Raw genomic sequence first — 26,119 nt, forward strand, 5'->3', positions numbered from 1 at the left:
CCTGAAATTGATTATTGCCCTCTGTTCAAGGAAGACGGTTTATATCTTTGATTAAAGTGAGATCAAGTACTTTAGTCTAAGATAGTCATAATATTATTTCTTAATATTTATAATACAATAAAGCAGCAGTTATCAAAACTACCTGGTACTGGCTAAGAAAGAGAGTCATGGATCAGTGGAATAGGATAGGTATACAAATGGCGAAGTCAACAACTATAGCAATCTACTCTTTGATAAATCCAAAGAGGCCAGCTTCTGGGCTAAGAATTCACTATTTCACAAAAACTGCTGGGAAAATTGGAAAATGGTAGGGCAGAAACTGGGCATAGAACAATATTTTACACCATATACCACAATAAAGTCAAAATGGGTTCGTGATTTAGGAATAAAGGCTGATACTATAAGCAATTTGGGAGAACAAGGAATAGTTTATCAGATTTATGGAAAAGAAAAGAATTCATGACACAACAAGAGATAGAGAGCATTACAAAATGCAAAATGGATAATTTTGATTATGTTAAATTGAAATGTTTTTGTATAAAAAAAGCCAATGCAACAAAGATTAGGAGGGAAGCAGAAAATTGGGAGAAAATCTTTACAACCAGTATCTCTGATAAAGGCCTCATATCTAAAATATACAGGGAACTGAGCCAAATTTATAGGAATACAGGTCATTTCCCAATTGAGAAATGGTCAAAGGATGTGAACAGGCAGTTTTCAGAGGAAGAAATTAAAGATATCTATAGGCATATGAAAAAATGCTCTAAATCACTACTGAATAGAGAAATACAAATCAAAACAACTCTTAGGTACCACATCTCTCCTGTCAGATTAGCTAACACGACAAAACAGGAAAATGATAAACGCTGGAGAGGATGTGGGAAAACTGGAACATTGTTACATTGGTGGTGGAGTTGTGAACTGATCCAGCCATTCTGGAGGGCAATTTGGAACTATGCCCAAAGGGCTATAAAAATGTTCATACCCTTCGACCCAGCAATACCACTTCTAGGGTTGTATCCCAAAGAGATCACACGAATGGGAAAGGGACCCATATGTACCAAAATATTTATAGTGGCTCTTTTTGTGGTAGGAAAGAATTGGAAATCAAAGGAATGCCCATCAATTGGGGAATGGATGAACAAGTTGTGGTATAATGGAATACTATTGTGCTATAAGAAATGGGGATGATACGGACTTCATAACAACCTGGAAAAACCTACACAACATAATGCTGAGTGAGGGGAGCAGAGACAGAAGAACATTATACACAACCACAGATATATGGATTCTGTGACGACTAACACTGGTAGACTTTGCTCTTCTCAGCAACACAAGGTGCAAAGACAACTCCAAAGGACTCACAATGGAGAATGCTATCTACATCCAGAGAAAGAACTATGGAGTCTGAATGCAGATTGAGGCACACTTTATGCTCCCCTTTTTTTTCCTTTTTTTTTCTCTTTTGTTTTTGTTTTTGGGTCTTGTTCTTTTTCTGGTTCTGTTTCCTCTTTCTCATGATTCATTCCATTGGTCATAATTCTTCTTCACAACTTGACTAGTGTGCTATACATAGAAGATACATTGGATTCCATGCTGTCTTGAGGAGGGAGGTGTGGGGGGTGGGGGGGTTGAGGGGGGAAGGTGGGGAAGAAAACCTGGAACTGAAAATTATGTAGAACTGAGTGTTGTAAACTAAAAATAAAAGCTCTCAAAAATAAAAAATAAAAACAAAAACAAAACAAAAAAAGAAAAAAAATATTCATAATACAGCCAAGGCCTTCCACAAATATTGCTAACATAAAACGTTGACACTGATCTTAAAGCCAGACCTTTGAATTGCCGTATTTCAAAGTGTTAAATCGAGATTTCAAAAAATAATGAGAATATACTAATATTCTTTTAGTGAAAACAAAATTATTTTGTTCTTAAGCAACATAATTTTTAAATTAATAAATCTTATCACATTATTATAAAATATTATTTCATCTTCATATCATCATTTTACCATTCCATTTATATGTATGTTTTATAGAATATATAAGATATTCATATATTTGTTCAGGTATATATATCTTCACATCTGTTGGAGATTCTTTTTGTGTTTGACAGGAATGAATAATCAAAAAAAAATTGAGATTATTGCCCTTTAACATTGAAGTCACAGGACTGCACCATAACCCCAACTCATTTACCACCACCATCCCCCTCAAAAAGTTGGGAGCCATGGCTTGAATGTATCTTGGGAAGTTCTTGTGGGAAATGTAATAGTTCAAAAGCTTAGTAAAAGGTGAGATTAAATGTAGATGACAGCAGCGATTTTTTTTTTAGCAATAAATTGTGAGAGCACGGAATTGGAGTAAAAGGTAGACTAGGCAGGGGACAATTTATGAGCTTGAGGGACCTACTCCCTTGACTCCTGGCTTGAGAAATTGTTTGACTTTTAGGCATATTTATTACAGACATAGGAAAGGACAGGAAGAATGAACAAAGGGATTCCCCTGAAGCAGTCATTTTCAAAATTTTCATTCAAATATCACTTCACTGGGGCAAAGGTTACCTAGTCTACCTGTTCCTACCTGCTCTCCCAAAATAATAATTTTAAAAAGAGAGGAATTATTATAATCATTCTGTTTTTAAAATGCTATCTTACACTTCTAAAAATATTCATTTATTTGTAATGGGCTTAATTTTTCTTGCTTTTTCAATGGGTGGGAGAGGAGGAAAGAGAGAGAATTTGGAACTGAAAATAAAATAAAATCGAATCTAAAAACATACATTTAAACCTGTAATGGAGAATATATTTATATACGTGTACCAGCCTTGGACAGTTTGGAGGGCTTTTGTGTACCACACCCAGAAAATCACCACTTTATAGCTCTTGAAGTTGGAGAATTGGTCTATGACCTATGACAGCATATCCATAAGATCATAAATCTAATGAGCTAGAAATGGCCTATGTATCATGTAGTCCAAACCTCTTATTTTACAGATGCAGAAAATGAAGTTTTGAGAGATTGTAAATCACCGAAGTTTAAGCAGGTATTTTGTAAGGCAGGTTTTGAACTCAGTTGCTCTAACTCCAAGGCTCCAGATTTTTCCACTATATCATACTGCCTCTTATCTATGGTCCATAGAGAGGATATATAAAAGGCACTAGAACTAATTTTAAAAGTCAGACCATCCATTGACAAGTACTTATTGTATCTCTACCAAGACCTCAGCAAGTGCCTTCACTGAGAGGCAACTGGTAATGCATTAGATAGAAAGTTGGGCCTGGAGTGAAGACACTCAGACACTTAATAGTTGTCTGACCCTGGACAAGTCACTTAACCTCCCTCTGCCTCAGTTTTCTAAATTGTAAAATGGGGATAATAATAGCACCTACCTCAAAGGATTACTGTGCAAATAAAATGAGATAATAATTGTTGTTTTTCCACACTTAACAGCATTTTATATTTTAAAATTACATGTAAAGATAGTTTTCAACATTCACTTTTATAAGATTTTGAGTTCCAATTTTTTTCTCCTTCCCTCCCCTCCTCAAGATGACACGCAAGCTGATAGAGGCTATACATGTAAAATCATATTGAACATATTTCCACATTAGTCATGTTGTGAAAGAAGTATCAGGATAAAAGGGAAAAACCATGAGAAAGGAAAAAAAAAAGAGAAAATAGTATGCTTCGATCTGCATTCAGACTCCAGAGTTCTTTCTCTGGATGTAGGCAGCATTTTCCATGAGATAATAATTGTAAAAAGTGCTTAGTACAGTACCAGGTACATAGTAAGCTGTATATAAATGAGTATTCCCTATCTCTCACTGAACATGGATGTTATAGTGATGAGGGTTTGGGGTGAGAGGTGCTCGACACCCCAAAGTACCGACACGCCGGGTCCTGCTGAAAGAATTCGACTCAAGCCTTCTCAGCCAAGGGAAGGGATAAAGTTTATTAAGAGTTAGCCAAATAAGCCTGCCCCGAGAGATCCCACCCCTTGCGACACCTGTAAGGAAAGCGGGCCAGACCAATCTGAGCTAGATTGGATCTGACCACCTTCATGGAGGCAAGATGGAGATTATATACACAAAGGTTGTGGGAGGGATTGAGGGGTGGTCTGGGGTGACCAGAAGAGGGGTCTAGGGAGGGACTTAAGGATGAGGTCAGACTCCCGGGTGGGGGAAATAGCTGAAGGCTATATGGAAATGACAACCCATCAAGGGCTGGGGTAGCCAGCTAGGGTATAGATATTTTGATCAGGATTAAGGATGGGAAACAGGATTAAGGGTGGGAAACAGCTGGACAATGGACGACTGGGCAAGGTAGGCATTTGGGCTTAATGGTTATAGCCTCAGGCCAAGGCCAGGTCAGTGGGAAGATTCAAGGAGAGTTCAAGGGTTCAAGGGGTTCCCAGAGACTGTGCCCTCATCAATAGGGGATGTTTATTTTGATGGATCGAGAATGTGACTTTTCTATGTATTCTTTCCCACAAGTGCAGGTTACAACCCCTAAATACTTTTACCATGGGTGACTCTTGTCAGGGTCTTTTCACAAATTTTCTATTGTCAATTCACGCAATATACCTGAGTCCTTTCTCTGGTTCTTTTAATATCTTGGTGGTACCAATGTAGTGCTTAGCATTTGACTCTTCCTATATGACTATCTCACCTCTCTTTGTTTTTCAGTTGCAGCTTTTCACAATTATGTCTTTCACACCATACTGTGGGGGATGTGAAAGTATAAAACATGGTCCCTGTCTCCTGGGAGTATCTTTTTTTAAAAATAAATTGTTACTGATGTCTTCAGTTTTTCACCAATTGTAGTTTTCTCTAGTATCTCTCCCCAGGCCCTCTTAGAGAGCTATCCCATATGACAAATATTATTTTTTGAAGATAAAAGACAAAAATCAGCACAACTGATCAATTCATTGAAAAAGTTTGAAAACATGTAGAATGTGTACCTGTGGATCTCCCACCTCCATGAAGATGTCCTCTCAAAATCTCTTCATGGAGCACCTAGATGGTGTAGTGGATAGAGTCAGCCCTGGAGTCAAGAAGACCTGAGTTCAAATTTTGCCTTAGACACTGTGTGTTCTGTGTGATGCTAGGCAAGTAATTTAACTGCTGTTTGCCTCTGTTTCTTCATCTGTAAAGTGGGGATAATGATAGCACCTCTCACCCCGAGCTGTGGTGAGGATCAAATGACATAATAATTGTGAAGTCTTTAGCACAGAGCTTGGCACATATTACATGCTACACAAAGGTGAGCTGGACAAAGAAATGTCAAAGCCCTCTAGTATCTTTGCCAAGAAAACTCCAAATGGGGTCATGAAGAGTCGAATAAGCTGAAACAACTGAACAACAAACATTATTATGTTTCCATTTAGCAGAGGACAAGATATGAACATGTAAAAGTAGTGAACAAGCCAAGATATGTGACTAAATGCTAAATGGTTAGGTGTAGAATACAAATGCAGGAAACCAGAGAAGAAACAGGCCAGCCACAGTTGGAAAGTCAGGAAAACTTCAAAGGGCAGGTGGGACTTGATGTACACCCTTGAGGCATGTGCAAAATAGATAAAGGAGAAAGGAGAAAACATTTAAAGGGAGAACAAGAAGAATGAAAACACTGAGGCAGGAACGAGTTTAGCGAGTTCACGGATCAGTGGGATCATTACAGAACAATGCAGATAGATTTTTTTTTCTTTTTTTGGAGGGGAGAAGGCAGGGCATTTGGGGTCAAGTGACTTGCCCAAGGTCACACAGCTAGTAAGTGTTTCAAGTGTCTGAGGGCGGATTTGAATTCAGGTCCTCTTGACTCCAGGGCTGGTGCTCTACTCACCACAGATACTAGAAATAATGGCAAATAAAACTGGATAGGTGGGGAATGGTACCACATTATAGAGCCAGAGGAGGTTAGGTTTGATATGCCTGGAAATATTGATTTATTGATGGATTCTTAACAAAGAAATGACATAAGAATAGCACTAAAAAGTATAAGAGAGTGGTACTTATATATTGAAAGAATTGAAAGAGCTATGGGAGAGGAGATATTTGAAAAGGTCATTAGTAAGCATTGTGGCTTGAGCATATACTTAGGCCACTCCTATGCTCTATGACTTCCAGCCCTTGCTGAAGGGCATACTCAACTGTTGGTTTCTGGTTGATCACTGGTTTCTCTTGATGGGGTGGGAGAGTGTGGGTTTTTCCAAAAGCCTGAGAAACGAGGCCAGGAAGAGCCACCACCCATTCAATATACTTAAAAAAGTCAGGCCAGAGTCATTGGTTTTTCTCTTCTCTCTGAAGACAGCCTACTTTCCTTCAGACTTCCAGCAAGATGAAAGTGTCTCCATGTTCCCAGCCACAGCCACAGCAGCAGCAGCAGCAGCTACATACACAAGGCAGTGAGTACATATGCTGGCCTAAATATTTCTAAGATTGTATCTGAGTTTCCTACCTGCCTTTTTGGTTTTTACTGTTTCTTTTTTTGTAGAGGTGCAAGAGTAGAGTAGAGGTGCAAGACAGTCCTCCCTCACTTAAATCCAATTCACTTGCATGTCATGGCATCACCTCCCTGATGTCATTGTCCTCTTCGAGAATGAAGGACAAGTAAGAGGGGCAAGAACTTTAAGGCTTAATTCATGATTCTAGCCTTGGTGGTTACCTTGTATAGATTGTGAGTTATGAAGTCTGGGGTGTTGATGGTGGAGAGGGTGCTTCCTGCCAAGAATTATCCAAGAAAGCAAAAGTCCAAGCCGTAATCTGGCTGGCCAGAAGACCTGGACCTTGCATTGCTGCTGGGACAATTCTGACCAAGGTGAAAGTGAAATCTGATTTGCAATCCCCTGAGGTTTCAGGGGTTTTTTACCATTTAGGAGAGTAGTTGAGTCATTGAATGAGTAATGGTGTTTCTGTGACTATTTATGAACTTCTAAGGGCTATTTGACTGCCTCATGTATTGGTGTTCAATATCTTACTCTCCTGATGTGTTTTTGTATCAGGTTTTAAATATTTTCGATATGCACTTATTAGTCATTTTTGGCCTAAGCATTCCTTTTGTGGTGAAGGAAATTAAAGGCTATCGGGGACTTCTCTCAACCCAGAGGAATGGGACCTTCTAGGAGAGGTGTAACTATCAGTGGGGTGTGCTTGTGTGTTGAGGGTGGGGGGGTTCATCTGATGACCATGAGTCAAAGATAGGAGAGCAAACTGGAAGCAAACACATTTCTTAGCACACTAAGGAAGATTGTTCACTGATACCAGCTTCAGTTCAAATCTGCTTAGAACATACAACCAACCAGCAGCATTCTATGGCAAATTTAGATAAATAAATAAAGCATTTCAACTATTCAGGGGGAAAAGGAATGTTTCTGAAGGAGTATTTGCCATGTAGCTGGCAAGGTTTGTTATCAAATGAGAAAACACCACCTGCTTAAGGACAGGACACAACGGGATGTGATGACACTTTTATAATTTTTAAAGAAGTCCTTTTAGGACTGCAGGTGCCTTTTAGCCAAGGACTAAAGGGTTTTTTTTTGTTTTGTTTTGTTTTTTTACAATAGTGGATGAGTCTATCTGCTTTTCCATGACTTTGCATGGTTATATTTTATTTCCCCTTCAGTAGTTGTTGGGGGACTTTCCACTATTTGGTTACCTAGTAGTTCAGGGATTTCTACGTTAAACTCAGCCAACATGAAGCTACTCTGTGCAAGGTACTGTGCTAGACACTGGTGATATAGAAGTCAATAGAGGATTAAATATTTGTGTCCCATTTTTTACCCTCAGCTCTGAGACTTGAGCTAGCCCTACACATAAAGGCAAAAGACTGAGGAGAACAAAGGAAGGTAATGTGTTGTTTTTGTTGGCCACCCACTGGAAATGATCATAAATTTCAAGTACATAAATGAATAGAAGAGGTAAGAAGGTGAAGGAAGACACTCCATATCTGGCCTGTTCTGGCCTATGTCTGCTGGTCGATTAGCAATAAATGAACCCGGAGGACTAATCAAAATCAACCAAGCCACTGTGAAATACAAAACAGTCAAAGAGAATGATGAGGGCACAGTCTCTGGGAACCCCTTGAACCCTTGAACTCTCCTTGAATCTTCCCACTCTACCTGGCCTTGGCCTGAGGCTATAACCATTAAGCCCAAATGCCTACCTTGCCCAGTCCTCTATTGTCCAGCTGTTTCCTATCCTTAATCTTGTCTTCCCAACGACCTCCCGCCCTTAATCCTGTTTCCCATCCTTAAACCTGATCAAAATATCTATACCCTAGCTCCGCTACCCCAGCCCTTTATGGGTTGTCATTTCCATATAGCCTTCAGCTTTGGGAGTCTGACTTCATCCCAGTCCTTTCAGGCTCCTCCTTAGACTCCTCCTTAAGTCGTTCCCTAGACCCCTCCTCTGGCCACCCCAGACCACCCCTCAATCCCTCCCACAACCTTTGTGTATATAATCTCCATCTTGCCTCCATGAAGGTGGTCAGATCCAATCTAGCTCAGATTGGTCTGGCCCGCTTTCCTTACAGGCGTTGCAAGGGGTGGGATGTCTTGGGGGCAGGCCTATGTGGCTAACTCTTAATAAACTTTATCTTTTCCCTTGGCTGAGAAAGCTTGAGTCGAATTCTTTCGGCAGGACCCGGTGTTTCGGTACTTTGGGGTGTCAAGCACCTCTCACCCCAAACCCTCATCAAGAAGACTTTGAGAGTCCTATCTTTCACAGGTAGGGGTAGGTTGATGGTACAGCGGATAGAGTACCCAGCCTGGAGTCAGGAAGACTCATTTTCCTCAGTTCAAATCCAGCCCCAGACTTACTAGATGTGTGACTCTGGGCAAATCACTTAACCCCGTTTGCCTCAGTTTCCTCATCTGTAAAATGAGCTGGAGGAGGAAATGGAAAACCACTCCAGTATCTTTGCCAAGAAAACCTGAGATGAGGTTACAAAGAGTGAGATGTGACTGAAGAACAACAAAAACCTGTGAAAGAACTGTGAGCAGAAGGAAGTAGTATTGAAGGTTGGCCTTCTCTTACTGGAGTCCTCTCTTACTGGACAATGATAAATTCCCCCAGTCTTTGTCTCAGAAGCCACAAGTTGAACCTTTCAGCATTTAAATATCTATTGGACTTTTACTGGACCTCCTCATCCAAGTTTCAGAAGCCACACCCAAATCTCATTCCTGGGGATGACTCATTCTTTTCTGCCCATCTTCTTAGGTAGAGGTGGGCTCTGTTACTTCTCCCCTCATTCCCAGAGTGTCTATTTGTATTGACAGCAATATTTGCCCAGGTCACAGACTGTCCTGACCTGCTCAAATTTAAGGGATTGAGCAGCCCACACCTGTAAAATTGTGTGTTTGGGGAGACCCTTAGCTAAGGTCTATGGCTTTTTTGGTGGAGTTCTACCCAGAAGGCAGGACTTAATTATACCTGATTCTGGGAGGGAGGGAAGGAGCACACTGGGCATAACAAGCCTTAAGGTGGGGTACATAAATGTAATCATTCAAACCCATTTCCTTTAGGAAATTCACCCTTTCCCTAGTAGATCACCTCCGGTTTAGCTTTTTCCAGAAAAGGCACAACTAACTCCTTTCTTTATCTAAAAAGGGACAAAGAGCATTCCTCCAATAAATTTAGGTGGCTCTTTAAAATAGGTCCTCAGAGAGATCCCCCAGGCTACGGAAGTACACACCTCCCAATGACATTGCTCTAGGGGACTCCACAATTTCCAGTATGAACTTTTTTATCCACCCTGAATGTCTAGGCCCTAGACTTTTGGATCCCTCCCTAGCCTCTGCTCCTGGGCTGGGAGTTACCTATCTCCTCTAGGATCAACCTGTAGCCTTCTTATCTTGGGTGGGAATTTCCCAGTTTTTGAACTAAAATCTGCAAACTGAATCCTTATCAGAAAATATAGGGTGGGTCTCTGGCTGGGGCTCCTTAATATGTACCCCTATCAGTAGAAATCTCTTCTTTTGCATGATCAGTCAGCTTCCCCTCCGCTTTCATTGCATGGTCCCTGAAGACTGAGAGCTCTATCTCTAGATGCTGAATACACTGTCCCAATTTACTTGAACTCAATAAACTGACAATCCAACTAACTTATCCTGGTAATGCTCACTGTAGTGCTTTATTTACCCTTCCAAGCAGCCTCTCAAGCAACCAAGGTAATCTCTCTGCCTGAGAGGCAACCTGGTCCCCACTCCACTGAGGGGACTCTTCTTACCCAGATCAGGAGTCACACTATCCTCCTCCATCTTTGCAGGCTTCTTCCCCCAACTCAACCATGATGTGAGCTATGAAGTCATCTCAACTCCTCCTAATCTGCTGAAATTACAACAAATGTTGGAGGCCGAACATTGATAATAGTTCAGGTTCAATACTGGGTTGAAATAAGACACTACCAAGCCATTGAACATTTAACAAAGGAGGTTTACTTTGCCCTAACACTGCAAGAATATCTAACAAAGACAGTGATACTTAGTTTTTTTCTGAATGCAGCCTCGCTCATCCAGAAATATGTCTTGTCAGTAAGTCATCAGGGTATAGCAATTTGCATGGTCTTAGGCATCCACTAAGTCTGAAAGATGTAGACTACATAAAATTGGGACTCTATGCCCCTGGATGGCCAGAGAGCTACATCAGCGAAACTGAGGCCAATCAGGTATCTGCTTTGTCTTCTTTCAGGTAATATCTCCCCATGTTGTAGGTAGGAGGAAAGAAGTTGTTTCAGGGAAATTTTGGTCCTATCAGAGATACCAAGATGGGATAACCAGATGCAAATGATTAACATACAATGATGTGGGACTAGAGTTCAGGAAAAATAATTGGCTAACAAAATATCTCTAGCTCTAAAGTTACGTGCATGTATATGTATGTGTATTTGTATATGTATACATGCACGTACATATATGTATATGCTTCCCTCTCAATTGACTTCAAGATATTTGTAAATAGCACTTGGTGAAGTATATGGCACATAGTAGGTGCTATATTAATAACTATTCTCTTCTCTCCCCATCTATAGTGTGTAGACATATAGACAGATGATAGATACTTAGATAGACAGAGACATATCTATATATATGGAACACAGAATGCTGCTGTATGTAGGCAAGAACTTAGAATGGTCCCTTTGTAGCTTGTAAATGCACTGAACTTTGTGTGGCCCATTTGCAGATTATAAAAGAAGTGAGACTGAGTGGCCCATTTTCATATCATTGGGTTAGGAAAGCATATGAAGATGGGCAGAGACCATGGACTAGCCATGTGAGATTTAGGGAACACACCTGGAGGAGTAGATTCTAGGAGAGAAAGCTTGGAACCTAAAGTAGGGTCCCGCTGTTTGGCAGATGGCAGGCCTTAGAGCTGAAATGGAGGGATCAGACCTGAGGATGCTTCTTACTGGTGATGGGGAAAGAGTTTTGTGTTTCTCTAGCCAAGAATTTCAGCTTAGCCAGAAACTAGAGGCAGCAGACACTATGGCCAACTGGCAAAACAATGTACCCTGAAGAGAGGGGGCCCAGTGAGTCCAGTAATGCATAATGCTTTGACAAAATGTTTCAACCATCAAAATGCATCTTGGACACCACAACAAGACATCAGGAGCCCTGCAGTCTAAGTATGAGCTGCACATCAAAACGTTCCCACCATGCATGATCTTTTCTCATTTTCCACACTGAGGACCCTTGTTGTAGATATGGGTCCTAAATTTATGGACAGGGAATTTTCCATTGTAAATCTTATTATACTATTCCAGTTAACTTTTTTTGCTTTGAGCTAATTATATCCTTTAGCTGGTTACTGAAAGAGAAGTACATTGGTGGGGGCTCAAGCCATATTTTAGGAGGGTAGAGTATAATGAAGTGAGGTAGCTATCCCTTGGGGAACTTGCTTGAAAAGTGGGAAACAGCTCAAAAGGGCGCTATATATAGATTTGGTAAAATCTTTGTAGATGGAATAATGGACTTCAAGGTGCCTGAGATCATCAAAAGCAATGAGTGTAGAGGGTGAAGAGAAGAGGACCCGGGACAGAGCATTTTAAAAATAATCATGCTGAGTAGATGGGAAAATGATAATGATCGAGTGGAGATGACTGGGAAGGGAAAAGTAAGACAAGAAAGAAGGAAATAAGAAGACAGAAAAGTCAAGGAGCAAGAGATTATCCAGATCATCAAGAGTGTCAAAAGGAAGATCAAGGAGGATGAGGAACTAGTCTTGTGTCTTAGAAATGAAGAAGTGAGTGCCCAGAGATATCCTGAGAAGGCAAGAGGAGTGGGTGAGGGCAAGGGCGTCTGCTAAGAAGGAACAGAATTATTTTGTGTAAAGCATCGCTCAAACAAAATCATCCAATCTGACTACAGTTGCAGTCACTTCAACATAGTCATAACGGAAATGGAGAAGTGAAACCAGAATTGCTAGATTGGTTGAAAGCTACTGTATGAGGAAGGATTAAAATGAATTGGACTTTTAGTCTGGAAACATGAAAACATAGGCCAAAAGGAAAAACAGACTAAAAGACATAATGAATTCAGCTTTGTTCGCCAAATCCTGGTGCAGTTGAACCAGGGGGCATGCCATGAAGCTTGAGATTTAAATTTAGGACAAATTGAGGAAGTGATACTTTCCCCAATGAGAGGCTGATTTAGGGAATTCGAATCCCCAAGAAGTGATACTGGTGAAAAATAAAAATAGCTTCAAAAATGGCTGAAATGCATAGATGATGGTTTTCCATAATAAGCCATATGCAGATAGAACGTTTTTGATGTTGATGTTTTCTTATCTGCAAAATGAGATTGCCCTAAATCATCTATAAGGTCTCTTCTCTCTCACAATTCTCTCAAGATTCTGGGCCACAGAGGACAATGATAATGCTACATCTTCCTTGTGCATTTCTTGTGTCATTGTTAGGAACAGAATACAGGTCTGACTGGGTCAATTTAATGTTCTTGTGTCTATAAGAAACTGAAGTATGATTTGATTATTTGGGGTTTAAAACAATATGGAATCTGTAGGGCAAAAGACCAAGTGGGCATAAAACAGAAGGCTAAACTGGGTTAGGGGGATCAAAGAAAAAGTTTATCCCGAGGGGTATTTGAGGGCAGTAGTGACTGCCCTGAATCTGAGGGGTGGCCTATAAATACAATGACCATCTGTCCTGGATTTTCTGGGCTGTCATGATTTAAAATATTTTGTCTAATACACTAAATGTCAAATAAGATAAAAAGGAAACAAACAAAGCCACCAAAATATTTGGGGGAACAAGAGCTCCAATTTGGGTTCTGGAATATGGTCATTTTATTATCATAAGCCAGAGTAAGAACACACTTGTGCCAGAGAGCTATTGGTCAGTATTCTTGAAATCTGATGGGCAAAGGAATATAGCGGGAGAGCCCTGGTGAATCCTCGAAGTGGAGAAGAAAAAGACATGGGCCCCAGAAGGGAGCAGCAAAAAACGATTTCCAACGAGGATGAACTATTTTCCCCTGGTGGAAAGATGAGTTCGGATGGCCACTGCTTTGTAGGAGATAAAGCTTCTTTGGTAGGTTGGGGATAACGCTTAAGTTGTTTTAGGGATTCTTCTGCCTCGCCGTAATACGGGCAGGTTTGTGTTTTTTAGGTTTTTATTTTTTTTATTCTACTTACTCCGGTTGAAGTATTCCTATTACTCACAATTTAGGGACAAAGTGGAGTAAAATGCACGAAAGCGATGAAGGGTAGGAGAACTGCTAAGTCTGACAGCATTCCACCTACAGGTTCCTATCCAGCTCCCACCCTGGTGGAGGCAGGGAGGTCTGAGGTGGGGAAAACCAGGCTTTGCCCTGGCGGGGAGTTACTATTAAAGACACAGTAGCCAGCAGCAGCAGCCGGGCAGTCTGTACGTGTGGCAGGCGGAGTGTCTCTGGCTGTGAGCAGTAGCAGAGAGGGGAGGGTCTGCGGCTTGGCGTAGCTGCAGCAGTCTCAGCGTCAGGCTGTAGTCTGTATGTGTGAATGTGTATATGTGTGTAAGTGAGTGTGGGTGCGTGCATGTGTGCATGCATGCATGTGTGTGTGTAGGGTGTATGTGTATATGTGTGTGTGTGTGTCAAAGAATGAGCCGCTTCCTGTCTGTCTTTCCGAGCTGGTCCTGCCATCGCCGGTGATTATCGTTGTTCTTATCTTCTGATCACCAGCACTCTAGCAGCCCACCACTGTTGGTGGTTCAGGCGGGGGAGGGAGAAAGTGAGACTCAGTGTCATCACCATCCTCTGGATCTATTGTCAGGAGAGGAAATTGGAATCAAACAGCAGCAAGAGGCAGCTGGGCGGTCACATCTGGGAATGCAAAATCGACTTCCCCCTCCTCCTGTCTCACCCTGGATCACTTCAGAAAGCACTTCTGCTTCATCCCCTGCCTCAACCAGAGGTTTCATTTTTAACTGACTATTTACAAAAACTGGAGGAGAAAGGGGGGTGGGGTGGTCTGGAAACAGAGACTGCTTTTTTTCCAGGGATTTCTTTCATGGGGATGTGTTCAAGGCAAGAGAGAATTCAGAAGGATATCGACATTGTGATACAGAAGTCCAAGGCAGAGAAGGACTGCCTGTTTGCAGGTGAGTTTGTCTCCTTCTCCTCCTCAGACCCCAGTGCCAGCTCCTTCCACCCGCTTAACCCCGGTTCTCTGAGCACGACTTGTTTGCCTGGGGGCTGCTTGTCCCCATTTCGGGTGTCATTTCACAACAGTCACAGTAACGAGATCGGGTGTCAGGAAGGGGGGGGAGGGGAGCTCTGTATTTCTCCCTTCCACCCCCTCCTACCCCCCCCCCCCCGGTCATACCCCACCCCCTGGTTTCCCTTCCTTCTCACCCCACAGTCTGGGGAAACCAGATTCAGGATCACAAACCAGATAGGAAAGGTGCTCCAAGCGAGGAGCTGAGGCTGCTGGAGCAATGCGCTTGCTTTTTAGCAGCCGCCACCAACAGATCCCGAGAATCATCCAAGCCCACCACCGGGCTCGCTGTTCCATTAGCGGGCGGCCGAGACTCGCGGCTTGGAAGGAGTTGGTTTGCGCAATGAATTGATTGGCGGCGGCCGTGGAATGGAGCTGGGGCTCCGCTCCCCTCTCCAGGGGCTCCACTCGGCACCGCTCGGCTGCGGGGCAAGGCTGCTGTCTCCGAGCTCCGAGCCCCACTGGGTTCTTTTTTCCCTCCCCAGTTTCCTGTCTCTCCCCCGCCCCCCCTTCCCTCGCTGGCCCTGGGAGCACTTATCTGGAAGTCCCCCAACCCCTCCTCGAGTCCTCGTAAAAGCAGTACCCTGCAATCTGTCTGCCAGGGGCTCCGGAGCCTGCTAGTGCCCCTACCTTGCGGTTGCATCCCCCCCCAATCAAAAAACAAAAAACAAAACCCACCCCCCAAAACCAACAACACCGAAGCCTTATTTAGAAGCAGAAAGCCTGGCTTGTTGCTGCTTGCTTCCTCCTCTGACAATGGAAATTCCCGCCGTTGCCATAGCATCGGGCACTTGTTGCGAGGGGCTTTTTCTGCTGCACGAGCTCCTTAAACCACACATTCCGCCCCCCCCCCCCGCACTTTCCCCCCTCAGCAAAATGGGATGGAGATCTTAGGTGTTTGCAACCTCCTCCTTTCCTCCACGCCTTCCCTTTCCTGCCAACCACTCCCCCACCCCGCCCCCCGCAGTAAAAAAAAAGCAAAATTTGCTTTTTAAAATGTCTCCAGACACAATAAAATATAATAATAATACTTCCCGTTTCAGATTTCAGATACTCAGACTCCACTTTTACTTTCACCTACGTTGGAGGCACCAAAAGGTACTTACGTGTACAGAGTTGCTTCATTTCCTGTTCACACATTAGTGTTTCCTTTGTTCTCGTGTGTGTTCGTGTGTATGTGTGTGTGACTTTTGCTTGTTCCTTAGCCATTGAAGTATACCTGTATTGAAAGATCTATACTTAACTACATTATAAATCACCACAGCAAAAGTACTGTATTTACCTTTAAAACATAACAGAACAAAAACATCCTACCACCAGCCATAAACAATTCACAAATAACATTTTATGTAAGATTTACATTCTTAAACTATAACTGAGATTAAAAGTACCTCAGAGACATGGATGGGCTGTATATGTTAGCATCCAGGAAAAAAGCTGCCTATGAAAAGAAAAGCTTCAGAAGATACAATAAAACAAGCTGATCCAAAGTGCTGTTTCTCTGTACACCTGTATATATTTTTATCTTGAATAATTGGGTAAAGATGAACTATACCAAAATAACATTCCTGTTTTTTTCAGACTGCTCTGTTTTGCCTTTCAAATTTGGTGGCAGATTTAGAGAGTTAAATGCTATTTGGATGCTGTTAGTAGCTCCTTCCACTCATCTTTTGAATACATACTTTGAATATCAAAGCTATAACATTTTTGAAAGAGCAGAAGGTTTATCTTGTATATAGGAAGCAGGGTTAAAAAAATGAAAGGTTAATAATAGAATTTATCTTGCTTGTTTTCTTTTTCCCACTTAAAAATTTTGTAATCAGTTTCTATGATGGCACTTTTTTGTATTCATTAGGCTTAAAGCTCAAGGTTACTTATAATTGTTTTCAAATTATGTTGGAATGTTGAGATTTGTTGTGTAGAATGTATTTGCAAAATCATTTGGCCTTCTGGTTTTGACACAGTTCAAAATGTCATCACCCAGCTAACAAATTTTGAAAGATGTGAAAACTTTAATAGAAAGCTTTCTTTGACCAAAAGGAAAAAAAACAAACAAACCCCAAAGCCCCCCAAGGCAAACATTTAATTTGAGCTCTTGCAGTTCAGAAAGCTTTCATTCACCACTACAGTTAAAAGCTATTCCTTGAGGTTTCTTAAGTCGTACCTGGGCTATATGCTTGTTCTGAAGATATTTATTGATTCGACTTAATAAGGGACAATACAAGGGTGAGTGACCCAAACCTACATTAACATGTATGTTGGGAGCTAATAAAGTATTGTGTTTCTTAACTTCCTTTAGCACCTTCTTGTTGGTAATTAAGAATGAGAAAGATTTAATAGACCAGAAGAGATTAAAATTAAGTCATGGCCACTGCACCTGATGTCTAAGGGACATACCCACTATCATTGCTTATTTTTATATTCAAAAATAATAATATACTATCTACATAGTGATGCATTAAAAACTTTTCCACATAGTTGGGTACTTGAAATACAGTCCTAGATGATTCTGTGTGTCCATTATCATGAAAGTATTGCATTGTAGTTCTTAATGTAGTAATGCTTAGAGGCCACATGAGTGTCATTTTATTTCATCATTAATACCAGAAGTCTGAAATTAAATAATAAAAGATGCCTTTTTTTATTTTGTAGTGTTAACATTCCAAATACTGTAGTTTTTCATGGTATAGGATTATTTTGTGGTTTTATGTAATATTTATGAAGGAAATAGTTTATGTCTCATAGCTGATTAAAATCCCTGGGGCCTGGATATCTGGTTAGGACAACCTTAGTCAAATGGCAAAACTGTTGCATGATGGTTCAGCCTCATAAAAAAAAATCAAACCAAACCAAAACACCAGCCTGTAATTAATTTTGCCCATGAAAAAGGAGACTTTTGCATCTCTGATATGATCAGAGATAATCCCTTTTCAGGTTTATCTCAATTGATAGAGGTAGCACCTTTTAGGGGAAAAAAAAAATCTTTGTTGCTTTTTCAGGGAATGTATAATGGTCCATTCTCAATTTTTGCATTGCAAAATCATTAACAGCTATTAGGAATTAAAAATAATAATGTTCCATTTTGTACAGTGTGCTTCATTATATTTAGAGGGCTTAGAGTCATTTCAGGTATAAGTCTTTCTTCCCCGCTAAGGTCCCATTAAAGAAAGTGAGTGGCTTATATATAAATACAGAATTCCATTCATTTAAATCAGAGTTGAATGATTTCCACATCAAGAGGAGTTGTAAGTGAAACAATATGCTATGTCCTATCGTGACACTTTTCCATGAATTAGTTGCAAGTCGTTCTTAAAAACTAAAGTTTATTCTAATATATTGCTCATAAAAAAAAGACTTATTGGTTACAGCTTTGTTAAATAATGTCGGCTTTAAATATGAAAAATACCGTGACAGTATAATAACTTTTACTTTTAGACATGATAGGTTTAGAATGATAGTGGAGAAACGTTTCTCAAAATGTGAAGCACTCTGTCATGCTTTGACTGTGCAGAATTTACTGCTCAGATGTTGGCAGAGTGTCACCAAATGCTGGATTCTTTATGCTTGTTACTTTACAAATTGGCTCTAACAATGGGATGTTCTTTAGAAATCCTGTTCTCTTTATCCCTGCCCCCCTCCCCCGCATTTAAAAAAAAAGAAAACTAAATCTGTCCTGGTATCCTAAACTCCTTCAGGGTGATCAGTTCCCATTTTTTCTCTTGACTGGTAAAGAAAGTATATAATAATTTCCTTGTATAGCAGTTTTCTCACCATGTCTAGAGAGGCCTTGAACATTTTGAGGGGCCACAAATTCAGCTGCTTTCCCCAAATGCTGGCTCAGAGCTCAGGTTGAGAGAATACTTCTGGTGAATAGTGGATACGCCAGGTTAGGAATCAGATTCTTTGAGTGCTGATGAAATTGTAAAATGCTCTGGTGTAGAGATAGACAAACTCTATAAGTCAAAGTCAAGTTATGGATTTATTAAGTGCCTCCTCTCTTCCCCAGATGGAGGAAAGGGGAGGAGGGAAAGCCTATTTATTAATATGTTTCCATTTTAACCAACCTTCCTAAGTGGATCATTTGCTTCTTGTCAGGGTTTTAGTAAATCATATTTTTAGTAGATAATATTTTTGTGGAGCGTCGCCTCAATGCTGGCAAAATGATGCTACCATTTTCCATTCTGCAATGGAAACAGTGGTGGTCACCTTGATTAGGTGTCACGAATTATTATCTAAAAATATTGCCAATTCAGCACTAGCACAGCTTTGTTTGATGTTGCATAAAACATCCATTTAATTCTTTTAATTCAGGGTTAGTTCCTGAATGTGGAGAAAAGGGAGATTGGTCTGTTCATAAATTCACTGTGAAAGCAAATGTGTGTCAACAAAGGAACATTGTTGTGAATGTGCATGTGGGAGCTAGGACTGGGATTATTTCTGGGGATTAAAAAAAAATTACATGTCATAGGTGCAGTTTTTAATAAAACAAATGCAACAATGACCATTTATGCTTAATTTTGTAATGTCTAGGTAAATTTATGAAGCACTGGTTTCATTGGCTCAACCAGAAATTCTGGACTCTACTAAAAGATTGAGATTTCATAGTTCTCTTGATTATAGGCCAGTTAGAAAGCTAGCCGAGAGCTAGTGTAGAATATACTGATTAATAATAAACTTGTCAGAATATAGGATGGCATGCTTGATTGATTATGTACATTGGACATAGCACCCATCTTCAACCCATTTCTCACCAAATTGGCTCTCTCTTCATCTGGTTTCTTGGGCCCTTTCTGTCATGGATTCTCACATTTCAGAACCAATGTGGGTGGTGACCAAACAGTTCAATGTAAAGAAGCATTTATTAAGCATTGACACAGTGGGATCTGGGGAGGACAGCAAGGTTTCTGAAATATGACTCTTCTGTTTACTGCCTTTGTCACCTTGGGCAAATCACTTGACCTCTCCGGGCCTCAGTTGCTCATCTGTTAAACAAATATGATTAGACTAGATCACCTCTTTCACATTCTTTTTTTTTTGTTTGTTTGCTTTGGTTTTTTGGAGGAGGGAAGGGAAGGCAGGGCAGTTGGGGTTAAGTAACTTGCCCAAGGTCACACAGCTAGTAAGTATGTCAAGTGTCTGAGGTCGTATTTGAACTCAGGTTCTCCTGACTCCAGGGTGGGCGTCCTACTCACTGTGCCACCTAGCTGCCCCAACTAGATTGCCTCTTAAGAGGTCACTTAAAGGCTCTAAAAAAATGAATGACACTAAGCATTTCCTGTTTACCATACATGATGGTGCCAGAGATGTAGAGACAAAAATGAGACAGCCCTTGCCCTTAAGCAGCTTATATTCTGTCAGAGAATACAGCACTTACAAAATCAATTTAAAAGTTTTTTTTTTTTGAGGGAGAGGGAACAGCAATTGGAGTCAGAAAAGGCATGTAGGTATGAGGTGACACTGAACTTCCCACTCCCATCTTTTGAATGTTAGCATTGAAAAGGATGTTCTAGACCAGTGGTTCTCAAAGTATCATTCCAAGACCCCTAGATTTCCCTTAGACCCTGTTGGAGAGTCTGTGACAGCTATTGGGGGTCTGTGAGGTCACAGCTATTTTCAGAAAAATACTAAGATATCATTTGTCTAATAAAATATACTCCCTTTTCCAACTGGTCAGATTTTCTTCATATGTTTGCTTCAACCAAAGTAACATTGCAACACATGGATTGCTGAAGCAGATGTTGGAATTCAGCTGTCCTATTAAGACAAACATAGAGATATTTGTAAAAAAATGTGTAAAACAATGCCACCCTTATTTTTTTTATTTTGGAATATAGTTATTTTTCCTAAAATTTTATGTTCACATGTTATTTTAGATGAATTAATGTTTTAATATCTGTTGGTTTTTATTTTCTAATATGGTATATAGCAAATATAAACCACATAAATAAAAGCTCAGTAATTTTTGCAAAGGGGTTCTGAGACCAAAAAGTTTGAGAACCACTCTTCTAGCCTGTCTAATTCATTCATTCAAACCTGTGTCACAAGGCCAAGAAGAGTAAAACGGCTTCTCCAAAGTCATACAACAAGGCTGTATCATCACACAAATGAATAAGGTTGAGTAAATAAATAGAGTGCTAAGTAGTGGCAAAAATCAGTGTTTTGTTTTTCTTGTCCAATTATACCCAGAGGCCAACTCTGTATCTTGTGCTTAATAATATTTGTTGAATTAAGTAGATTGGTATTGCAATATACTAGTAAGCCTTTTTTTTTCTAAAGTATAAAATTGGTAAGGGGAGCTCTGCCATCCCTATATAATATGATGAACTAATAAGAAATATGCTTATCTTAATGTATTTTATATGAACATGTTGTGTGACTCATCTTCATCTTTCCATCTTATTTGAGCACTAGTCCCATATCTGTAGCTGCTTACCTAATAATTCCATTTGGATCTCTTGCCTTTACCCTCAAATACCTTTTAAAAAGTCATATTTTGAAATACAAAGCAAAAACATAACCAGACTATGGTTGTTCTGATTTGTCAACTAACTGAAGTGCTATAGTTACAGCTCATTTTTAATGTGTTTATCAAAAACAAAAACATTAGTAAGCACTCATTAATACATTAAGTCATACTGTCCATTCATACCAAAATTTGATAGTAATAGGTCATATATTCTGTCTTTTTGTATGTGAATTCATACATAACCATGTCATCCAGCTTCGTTTACAATGAGATATTCAGGTAATGTCTTCACTGAATGACCAAGTCCACATCATGCTGAGTTCCATATTATAGTGACTGTAGTGTACTGAAGGGACTACTAGGTGGCACAGTGGATAAAGCTCCACGTGTGGAGTCAGAAAGATCTGAATTCAATTCCAGTCTCAGACATTTGCAAGCTGTGTGACCCATGGCAAGTCACTTAACCCTGTTTGCCTTAGTTTCCTCATCTGTAAAATGAGCTGGAGAAAGAAATGATAAATGATAAACCACTCCAGTATCTTGCCAAGAAAACCCCAAATGGGGTCATGAAAAATCAGACACGACTGAAAAATAGAATGTCAAAATAATTAGCACATCACATTTCTTTCAGATTTAAAATCCAGGTTATGTAGTCTTATTTTATGTCTAAAATATCTTCAAAGTTAAGATGATTTAAAATACTTTGTTTAAAACTTAGATTTACCAGTTCCTCAGGTTTGGTATTTCTTTTACCAAATAAGATCATAAGCTTTTCTGCACGTTTTTGTAAGTCTCTCTCACACCCTTCCCCCACCCTCCAGCTGATACAAGTGGCTAGCCTTTTAGTGACAAACTTCTTCCAATTTAGTTAGGTTGGTCCTTAGTAGCTTAGACTATCCCTAACTTTTCTATCATGGTGGGACCTACCACAGAGCTTGTGCTACTTGGAGTGGCCTTGAAGAACACTGAGTCATCCTCAGATCATGATGAGGCATCAGGAACATCAGTGGAGTTTTATATTTTAAGAACACAAAATGAATAGATTCTTCTGGTGTGCTTTTGACAGGTTCAAGTTAGTTTAAAAGAAATAGCTTTTGCAGTTATTTCCAATACCTACAAAACAGATATTTTTTACAAGTATGTATCCAAAGGTACTAATAAGTTGAGTGTGCTCCTAAGAAGAAATTATTGTACGCTTTAATTATTTGATATGATTTTTTCAGAACCATGAATTTAACATTAAATGCTAAGAATTATGGCTAGTAAGGTGAAGCCTTCCAATTAAAAGCAGAATTAATTATGGTGTACTATTTTTAAGGTGACTTGTAGTGATCTACATATACATTGTATTATACTGATTGCCATTTTAGTGAAATTAATTGGAATGTCAATATTTTAAAGCTAATACATACCTATGTTGAATATTACTTCTGCTTGAAGTTGTGTCAATCGAAACAGTGGGTGATTTTATGCCTAATTTTAAAAAGTACTGATGTGCTTAATTTTACAGAAATTTGCTGTCACAGGGTTAATAAACCAGGAAAATAAAGTGATATTTAAAAGCCAAAGATTTGCTTTACAGTTAACCATTCAGAATGTATTACAGTAAATATACTCCTCATTTATTCATTGCTTCCACTCTATTCCCTGTTAACCCAGGTAAACCTCATTTCTGAAAGTCAGCTGCTTCCATCGAGTATTATGAAGTAAGGGCTCTTTTAAGGCTATCTGTTTTAAAGTCTTTGTGTAAAGGCCAAGGCTAGAAGCAAAATTACACTGTAGACTGTTGTGCTGTTCAGTTTAAATGTATTGTTTATAGATTTTCCTTTAGAATCACTACTTCCTTACTAGTTCCTAACTAGGCCAAGGATTTGGGCGAGGAGGATTGGGGGGCAGGGGGAGGGGGGCAGGGAAAAGACATAGTGCTATTACAACCAGCCCTGAATCCATATCACCAAACAGGTTTTATTTAGTACCAGCATAATAGTCAGTGTTACCAAGGGTAATAAAAAAACAAACATAAATTATGTAGACTAAAGTATATAAATTTCATACATATTAGTCAACTCTGGGCCTTGGTGATACAAGTACTGTATAAAGAAACTATATGCAAGGAGCTTATCTTCCAGTGGAGGAAACAAGACATACATAGAATGAATAACTACAAATGTAGTATACAGATATATACATATATATATGTATAAGATAGCTAAATACAGAGTAGTTTTGAGAGGTAGAGCCTTTTTTAATGTATGTAGGTCTTGTCAAATTTATTTATAATAAATTCATAGTAACTTTGTGATGTATTTTCTTAATCAGTGGATGCTAAAAGTACAATAACTATCATGTTGTGGCCCATGGAATGTTTTGATGTTAAAAAGATAAGGAACTACTGCTTATAATGTGCCAAACCGAAAACTTTGTATTCCTTTATTTGGACATTTTTTCCATATATTATTAATATTAGATGAGTATTCTTTTATTTTAATGGAGTGTTGCATTCCAAAGCATGATTCATTATTGTCATTGTCGTTATAGTGTATCTTGGGGACAATGTATTTTCCAGAGTAGCATATCTTGAATTTTGTTGGGATATATCTCTAGGGAGGCTTTTCCTGCCTGATGTATCCCTTTTGTGGTTAGGATTCTCTCCAGGTCTCATTAAAAATATATGTATATATATATTTTGAACTTAACAAATAAAATGTGCCTTTCTGTATGCAAAGCAGATAAGAATAAGAGGACTGCACAGGCAGCTGTGAATCTGTATCAAGTACATCTCTTTCCCAATCATAAAACAAATTGTATATGTTATTTTTCAAAGCTGTCCTGTTTCTGTTTCCTACTGACCTTCCTTCTGTTGTCTTCTGTGCATAAAAAAAATGCTTCAATGATCTTGGTTTTCTACTCCTCCCCAACCCTAATGCCTCCTCCCCAATTTGCTAGCCTTATAGGTAGTCTTCCTCTGCCTCCAATTTCCTACACTCTCACCCCCAAGAAAGAAAAAAAACTGAAACAAACCCAAACTTCTATCAAGCATAGACAACCAAAACAAATACCTACATGGATGTCCATAAATACTTAACACCTCACTGAGAGGAGGTTGGTAGCCTGTTTCATCATTGGTTCTCTTCAGTAGTAATTTGCACTGCATTGGTTGTTTATCTCTGGTATGTATGTGTCCACTTTTCTTAACTCACACATACTCTTACCTATTGCAGGCATTATCATCTCACACCTGGAGTATTGCAGTTACCTTCTGGTTGGTCTTCTCTTTCCATTCCAGTCCATTCCTCATTCAGCTTCCAAAGCAATCTTCCCAAAAAACACATTTGATCATGTCATCCCCCTGCTCAACAAGCTCCAGTGGTTTACTATAACATCCAGAATAAAATACAAAACCTTTTACAACTTGGCTCCTTCCTGCCTTATCAGTCTTCTTCTACATTAGTCCCCTTATTCCTCTTCATGGACTTTGCAGCTACACTGGCATTCTTTCATTTTTGCTCTCTTATGCACATGGAACTATTCATATATGATTTTCTTCTTTTTCACTGATTCCCCTCATTCACGTGTGTGAAATTCTGTCTCTCCTCACTGCTATCTCCTGGCTTCCTGGCTTTCTTCAAGCCTTGGTTCATTTCCACATTCTACCAAGAGTCCTTTACCAGTATACTACATTTGTAAGTATCTTTCCTCTGAGATTATCTTTTTATACTGTGTACATTATATGTGTACAATTTTTTTGCATATTGTCTCCCATTCTTGAGATCTTTGAAAGAAGGGACACTGTTTTTGTCTTTCATTATATCCTTAGCATTTAGCACAATGCCAGGCAAATACTAAATGTTTAATAAGTCCTTGACTGATTTGATTATTTCCTTAGTTCTTCGTTCCTTATAATATTGTTGTTACATAAATTATTATGATTCTACTCACTTCACTATGCTTCTGTATACAAATCTCTGTTGTTGAGTTGTTTTACACTTGTGTCCAACTCTTTGTGACCCCTTTTTGGGGTTTTCTTGGCAGAAATCCTGGAGTGGTTTGTCATTTCTTTCTCCAGCTCATTTTACAAATGAGAAAACTTAGGCAAACCAGGGTTAAGTGACTTGCCTGTGGTCAGACAGCTAGTAAGTGTCTGAGGTCAGATTTGAACTCCCTTACTCTAGGCTTTGCGCTCTATCACTGAGCTACAAGTCTTTCCAGGTTTGTCTAAAACAGTCCTATGTCAGTTTTTACTATGAGTTACTCCTTTACTTGGGTATATCATAATTTATTCAGCCCTCCCAAATGATGGCTACCAGGCCTCAAATTTTATTGTATTTATTTAAATTATAGCCCTGTAATGCAAATTCCTTGAGGGCAAGGACTATTTAAAAAAAAAATCTGGTCTGTCTAAAGGCTCCTTAATGAATTAATGAATGAAAAAACTTTTATTTACTTTGTGCCTTGTATTTTACTAAATGCCTTACATACTTAGAACAAAATGGAACAGACTCTGCCCTCAAGAAATTTTCATTCTAATGAAGAATTTGGTTTGGAAAATCGCCAGTTGTATATTCCTTAGGATGGTTAGATTGACACACCCCTACTTGGAGTTTGACTGAGCTGATGACTGTTGAACTGGAAAAGGAGATGGGCGTGGACTGGAGAATGGTGCTGGTTGAGGACTAGGCCAATGAATGAAACATTCATTGAAGTGGGGGAGAATCTTTAGAGGATGGACCAAGTCTTCAAAGAGAGATTTCACCTGTAGCCTGTTTTAAAGACAAAATAATGTTCTTGGAAGACTTAGGAAAATATGGTATATTCAGATAAAATTGGCTAAGCAATATTGTACATCTGCTTTTGAACATGTTTCCTACCATAAAGATTTCATGCCTGTATAAGATTTGAAGTGATGGCCCCTTGAACAGCTCTAATTTACTGGTCTCTATGAACTTGTT

The 26,119-nt window shown here is 39.5% G+C and overlaps 1 protein-coding gene across 1 annotated transcript in view; it reads left to right on the forward strand.

Moving 5' to 3' along the window:
* The first annotated feature begins 13,865 nt into the window (after positions 1-13,865).
* The window catches only part of PARP8 (poly(ADP-ribose) polymerase family member 8), a 221,780-nt gene continuing 209,526 nt past the window's right edge, over positions 13,866-26,119 (forward strand). The window contains exons 1-2 of the mRNA XM_036742146.1: positions 13,866-14,588; positions 15,748-15,802. Of these exons, the coding sequence (XP_036598041.1) occupies positions 14,498-14,588; positions 15,748-15,802 (146 nt within the window). The 5' untranslated portion in view covers positions 13,866-14,497. The remainder of the gene's footprint in view (positions 14,589-15,747; positions 15,803-26,119) is intronic.

The sequence above is a fragment of the Trichosurus vulpecula genome, chromosome 1 (assembly GCF_011100635.1).
Source record: "Trichosurus vulpecula isolate mTriVul1 chromosome 1, mTriVul1.pri, whole genome shotgun sequence".
In the NCBI taxonomy this organism is placed as follows: Eukaryota; Metazoa; Chordata; class Mammalia; order Diprotodontia; family Phalangeridae; genus Trichosurus; species Trichosurus vulpecula.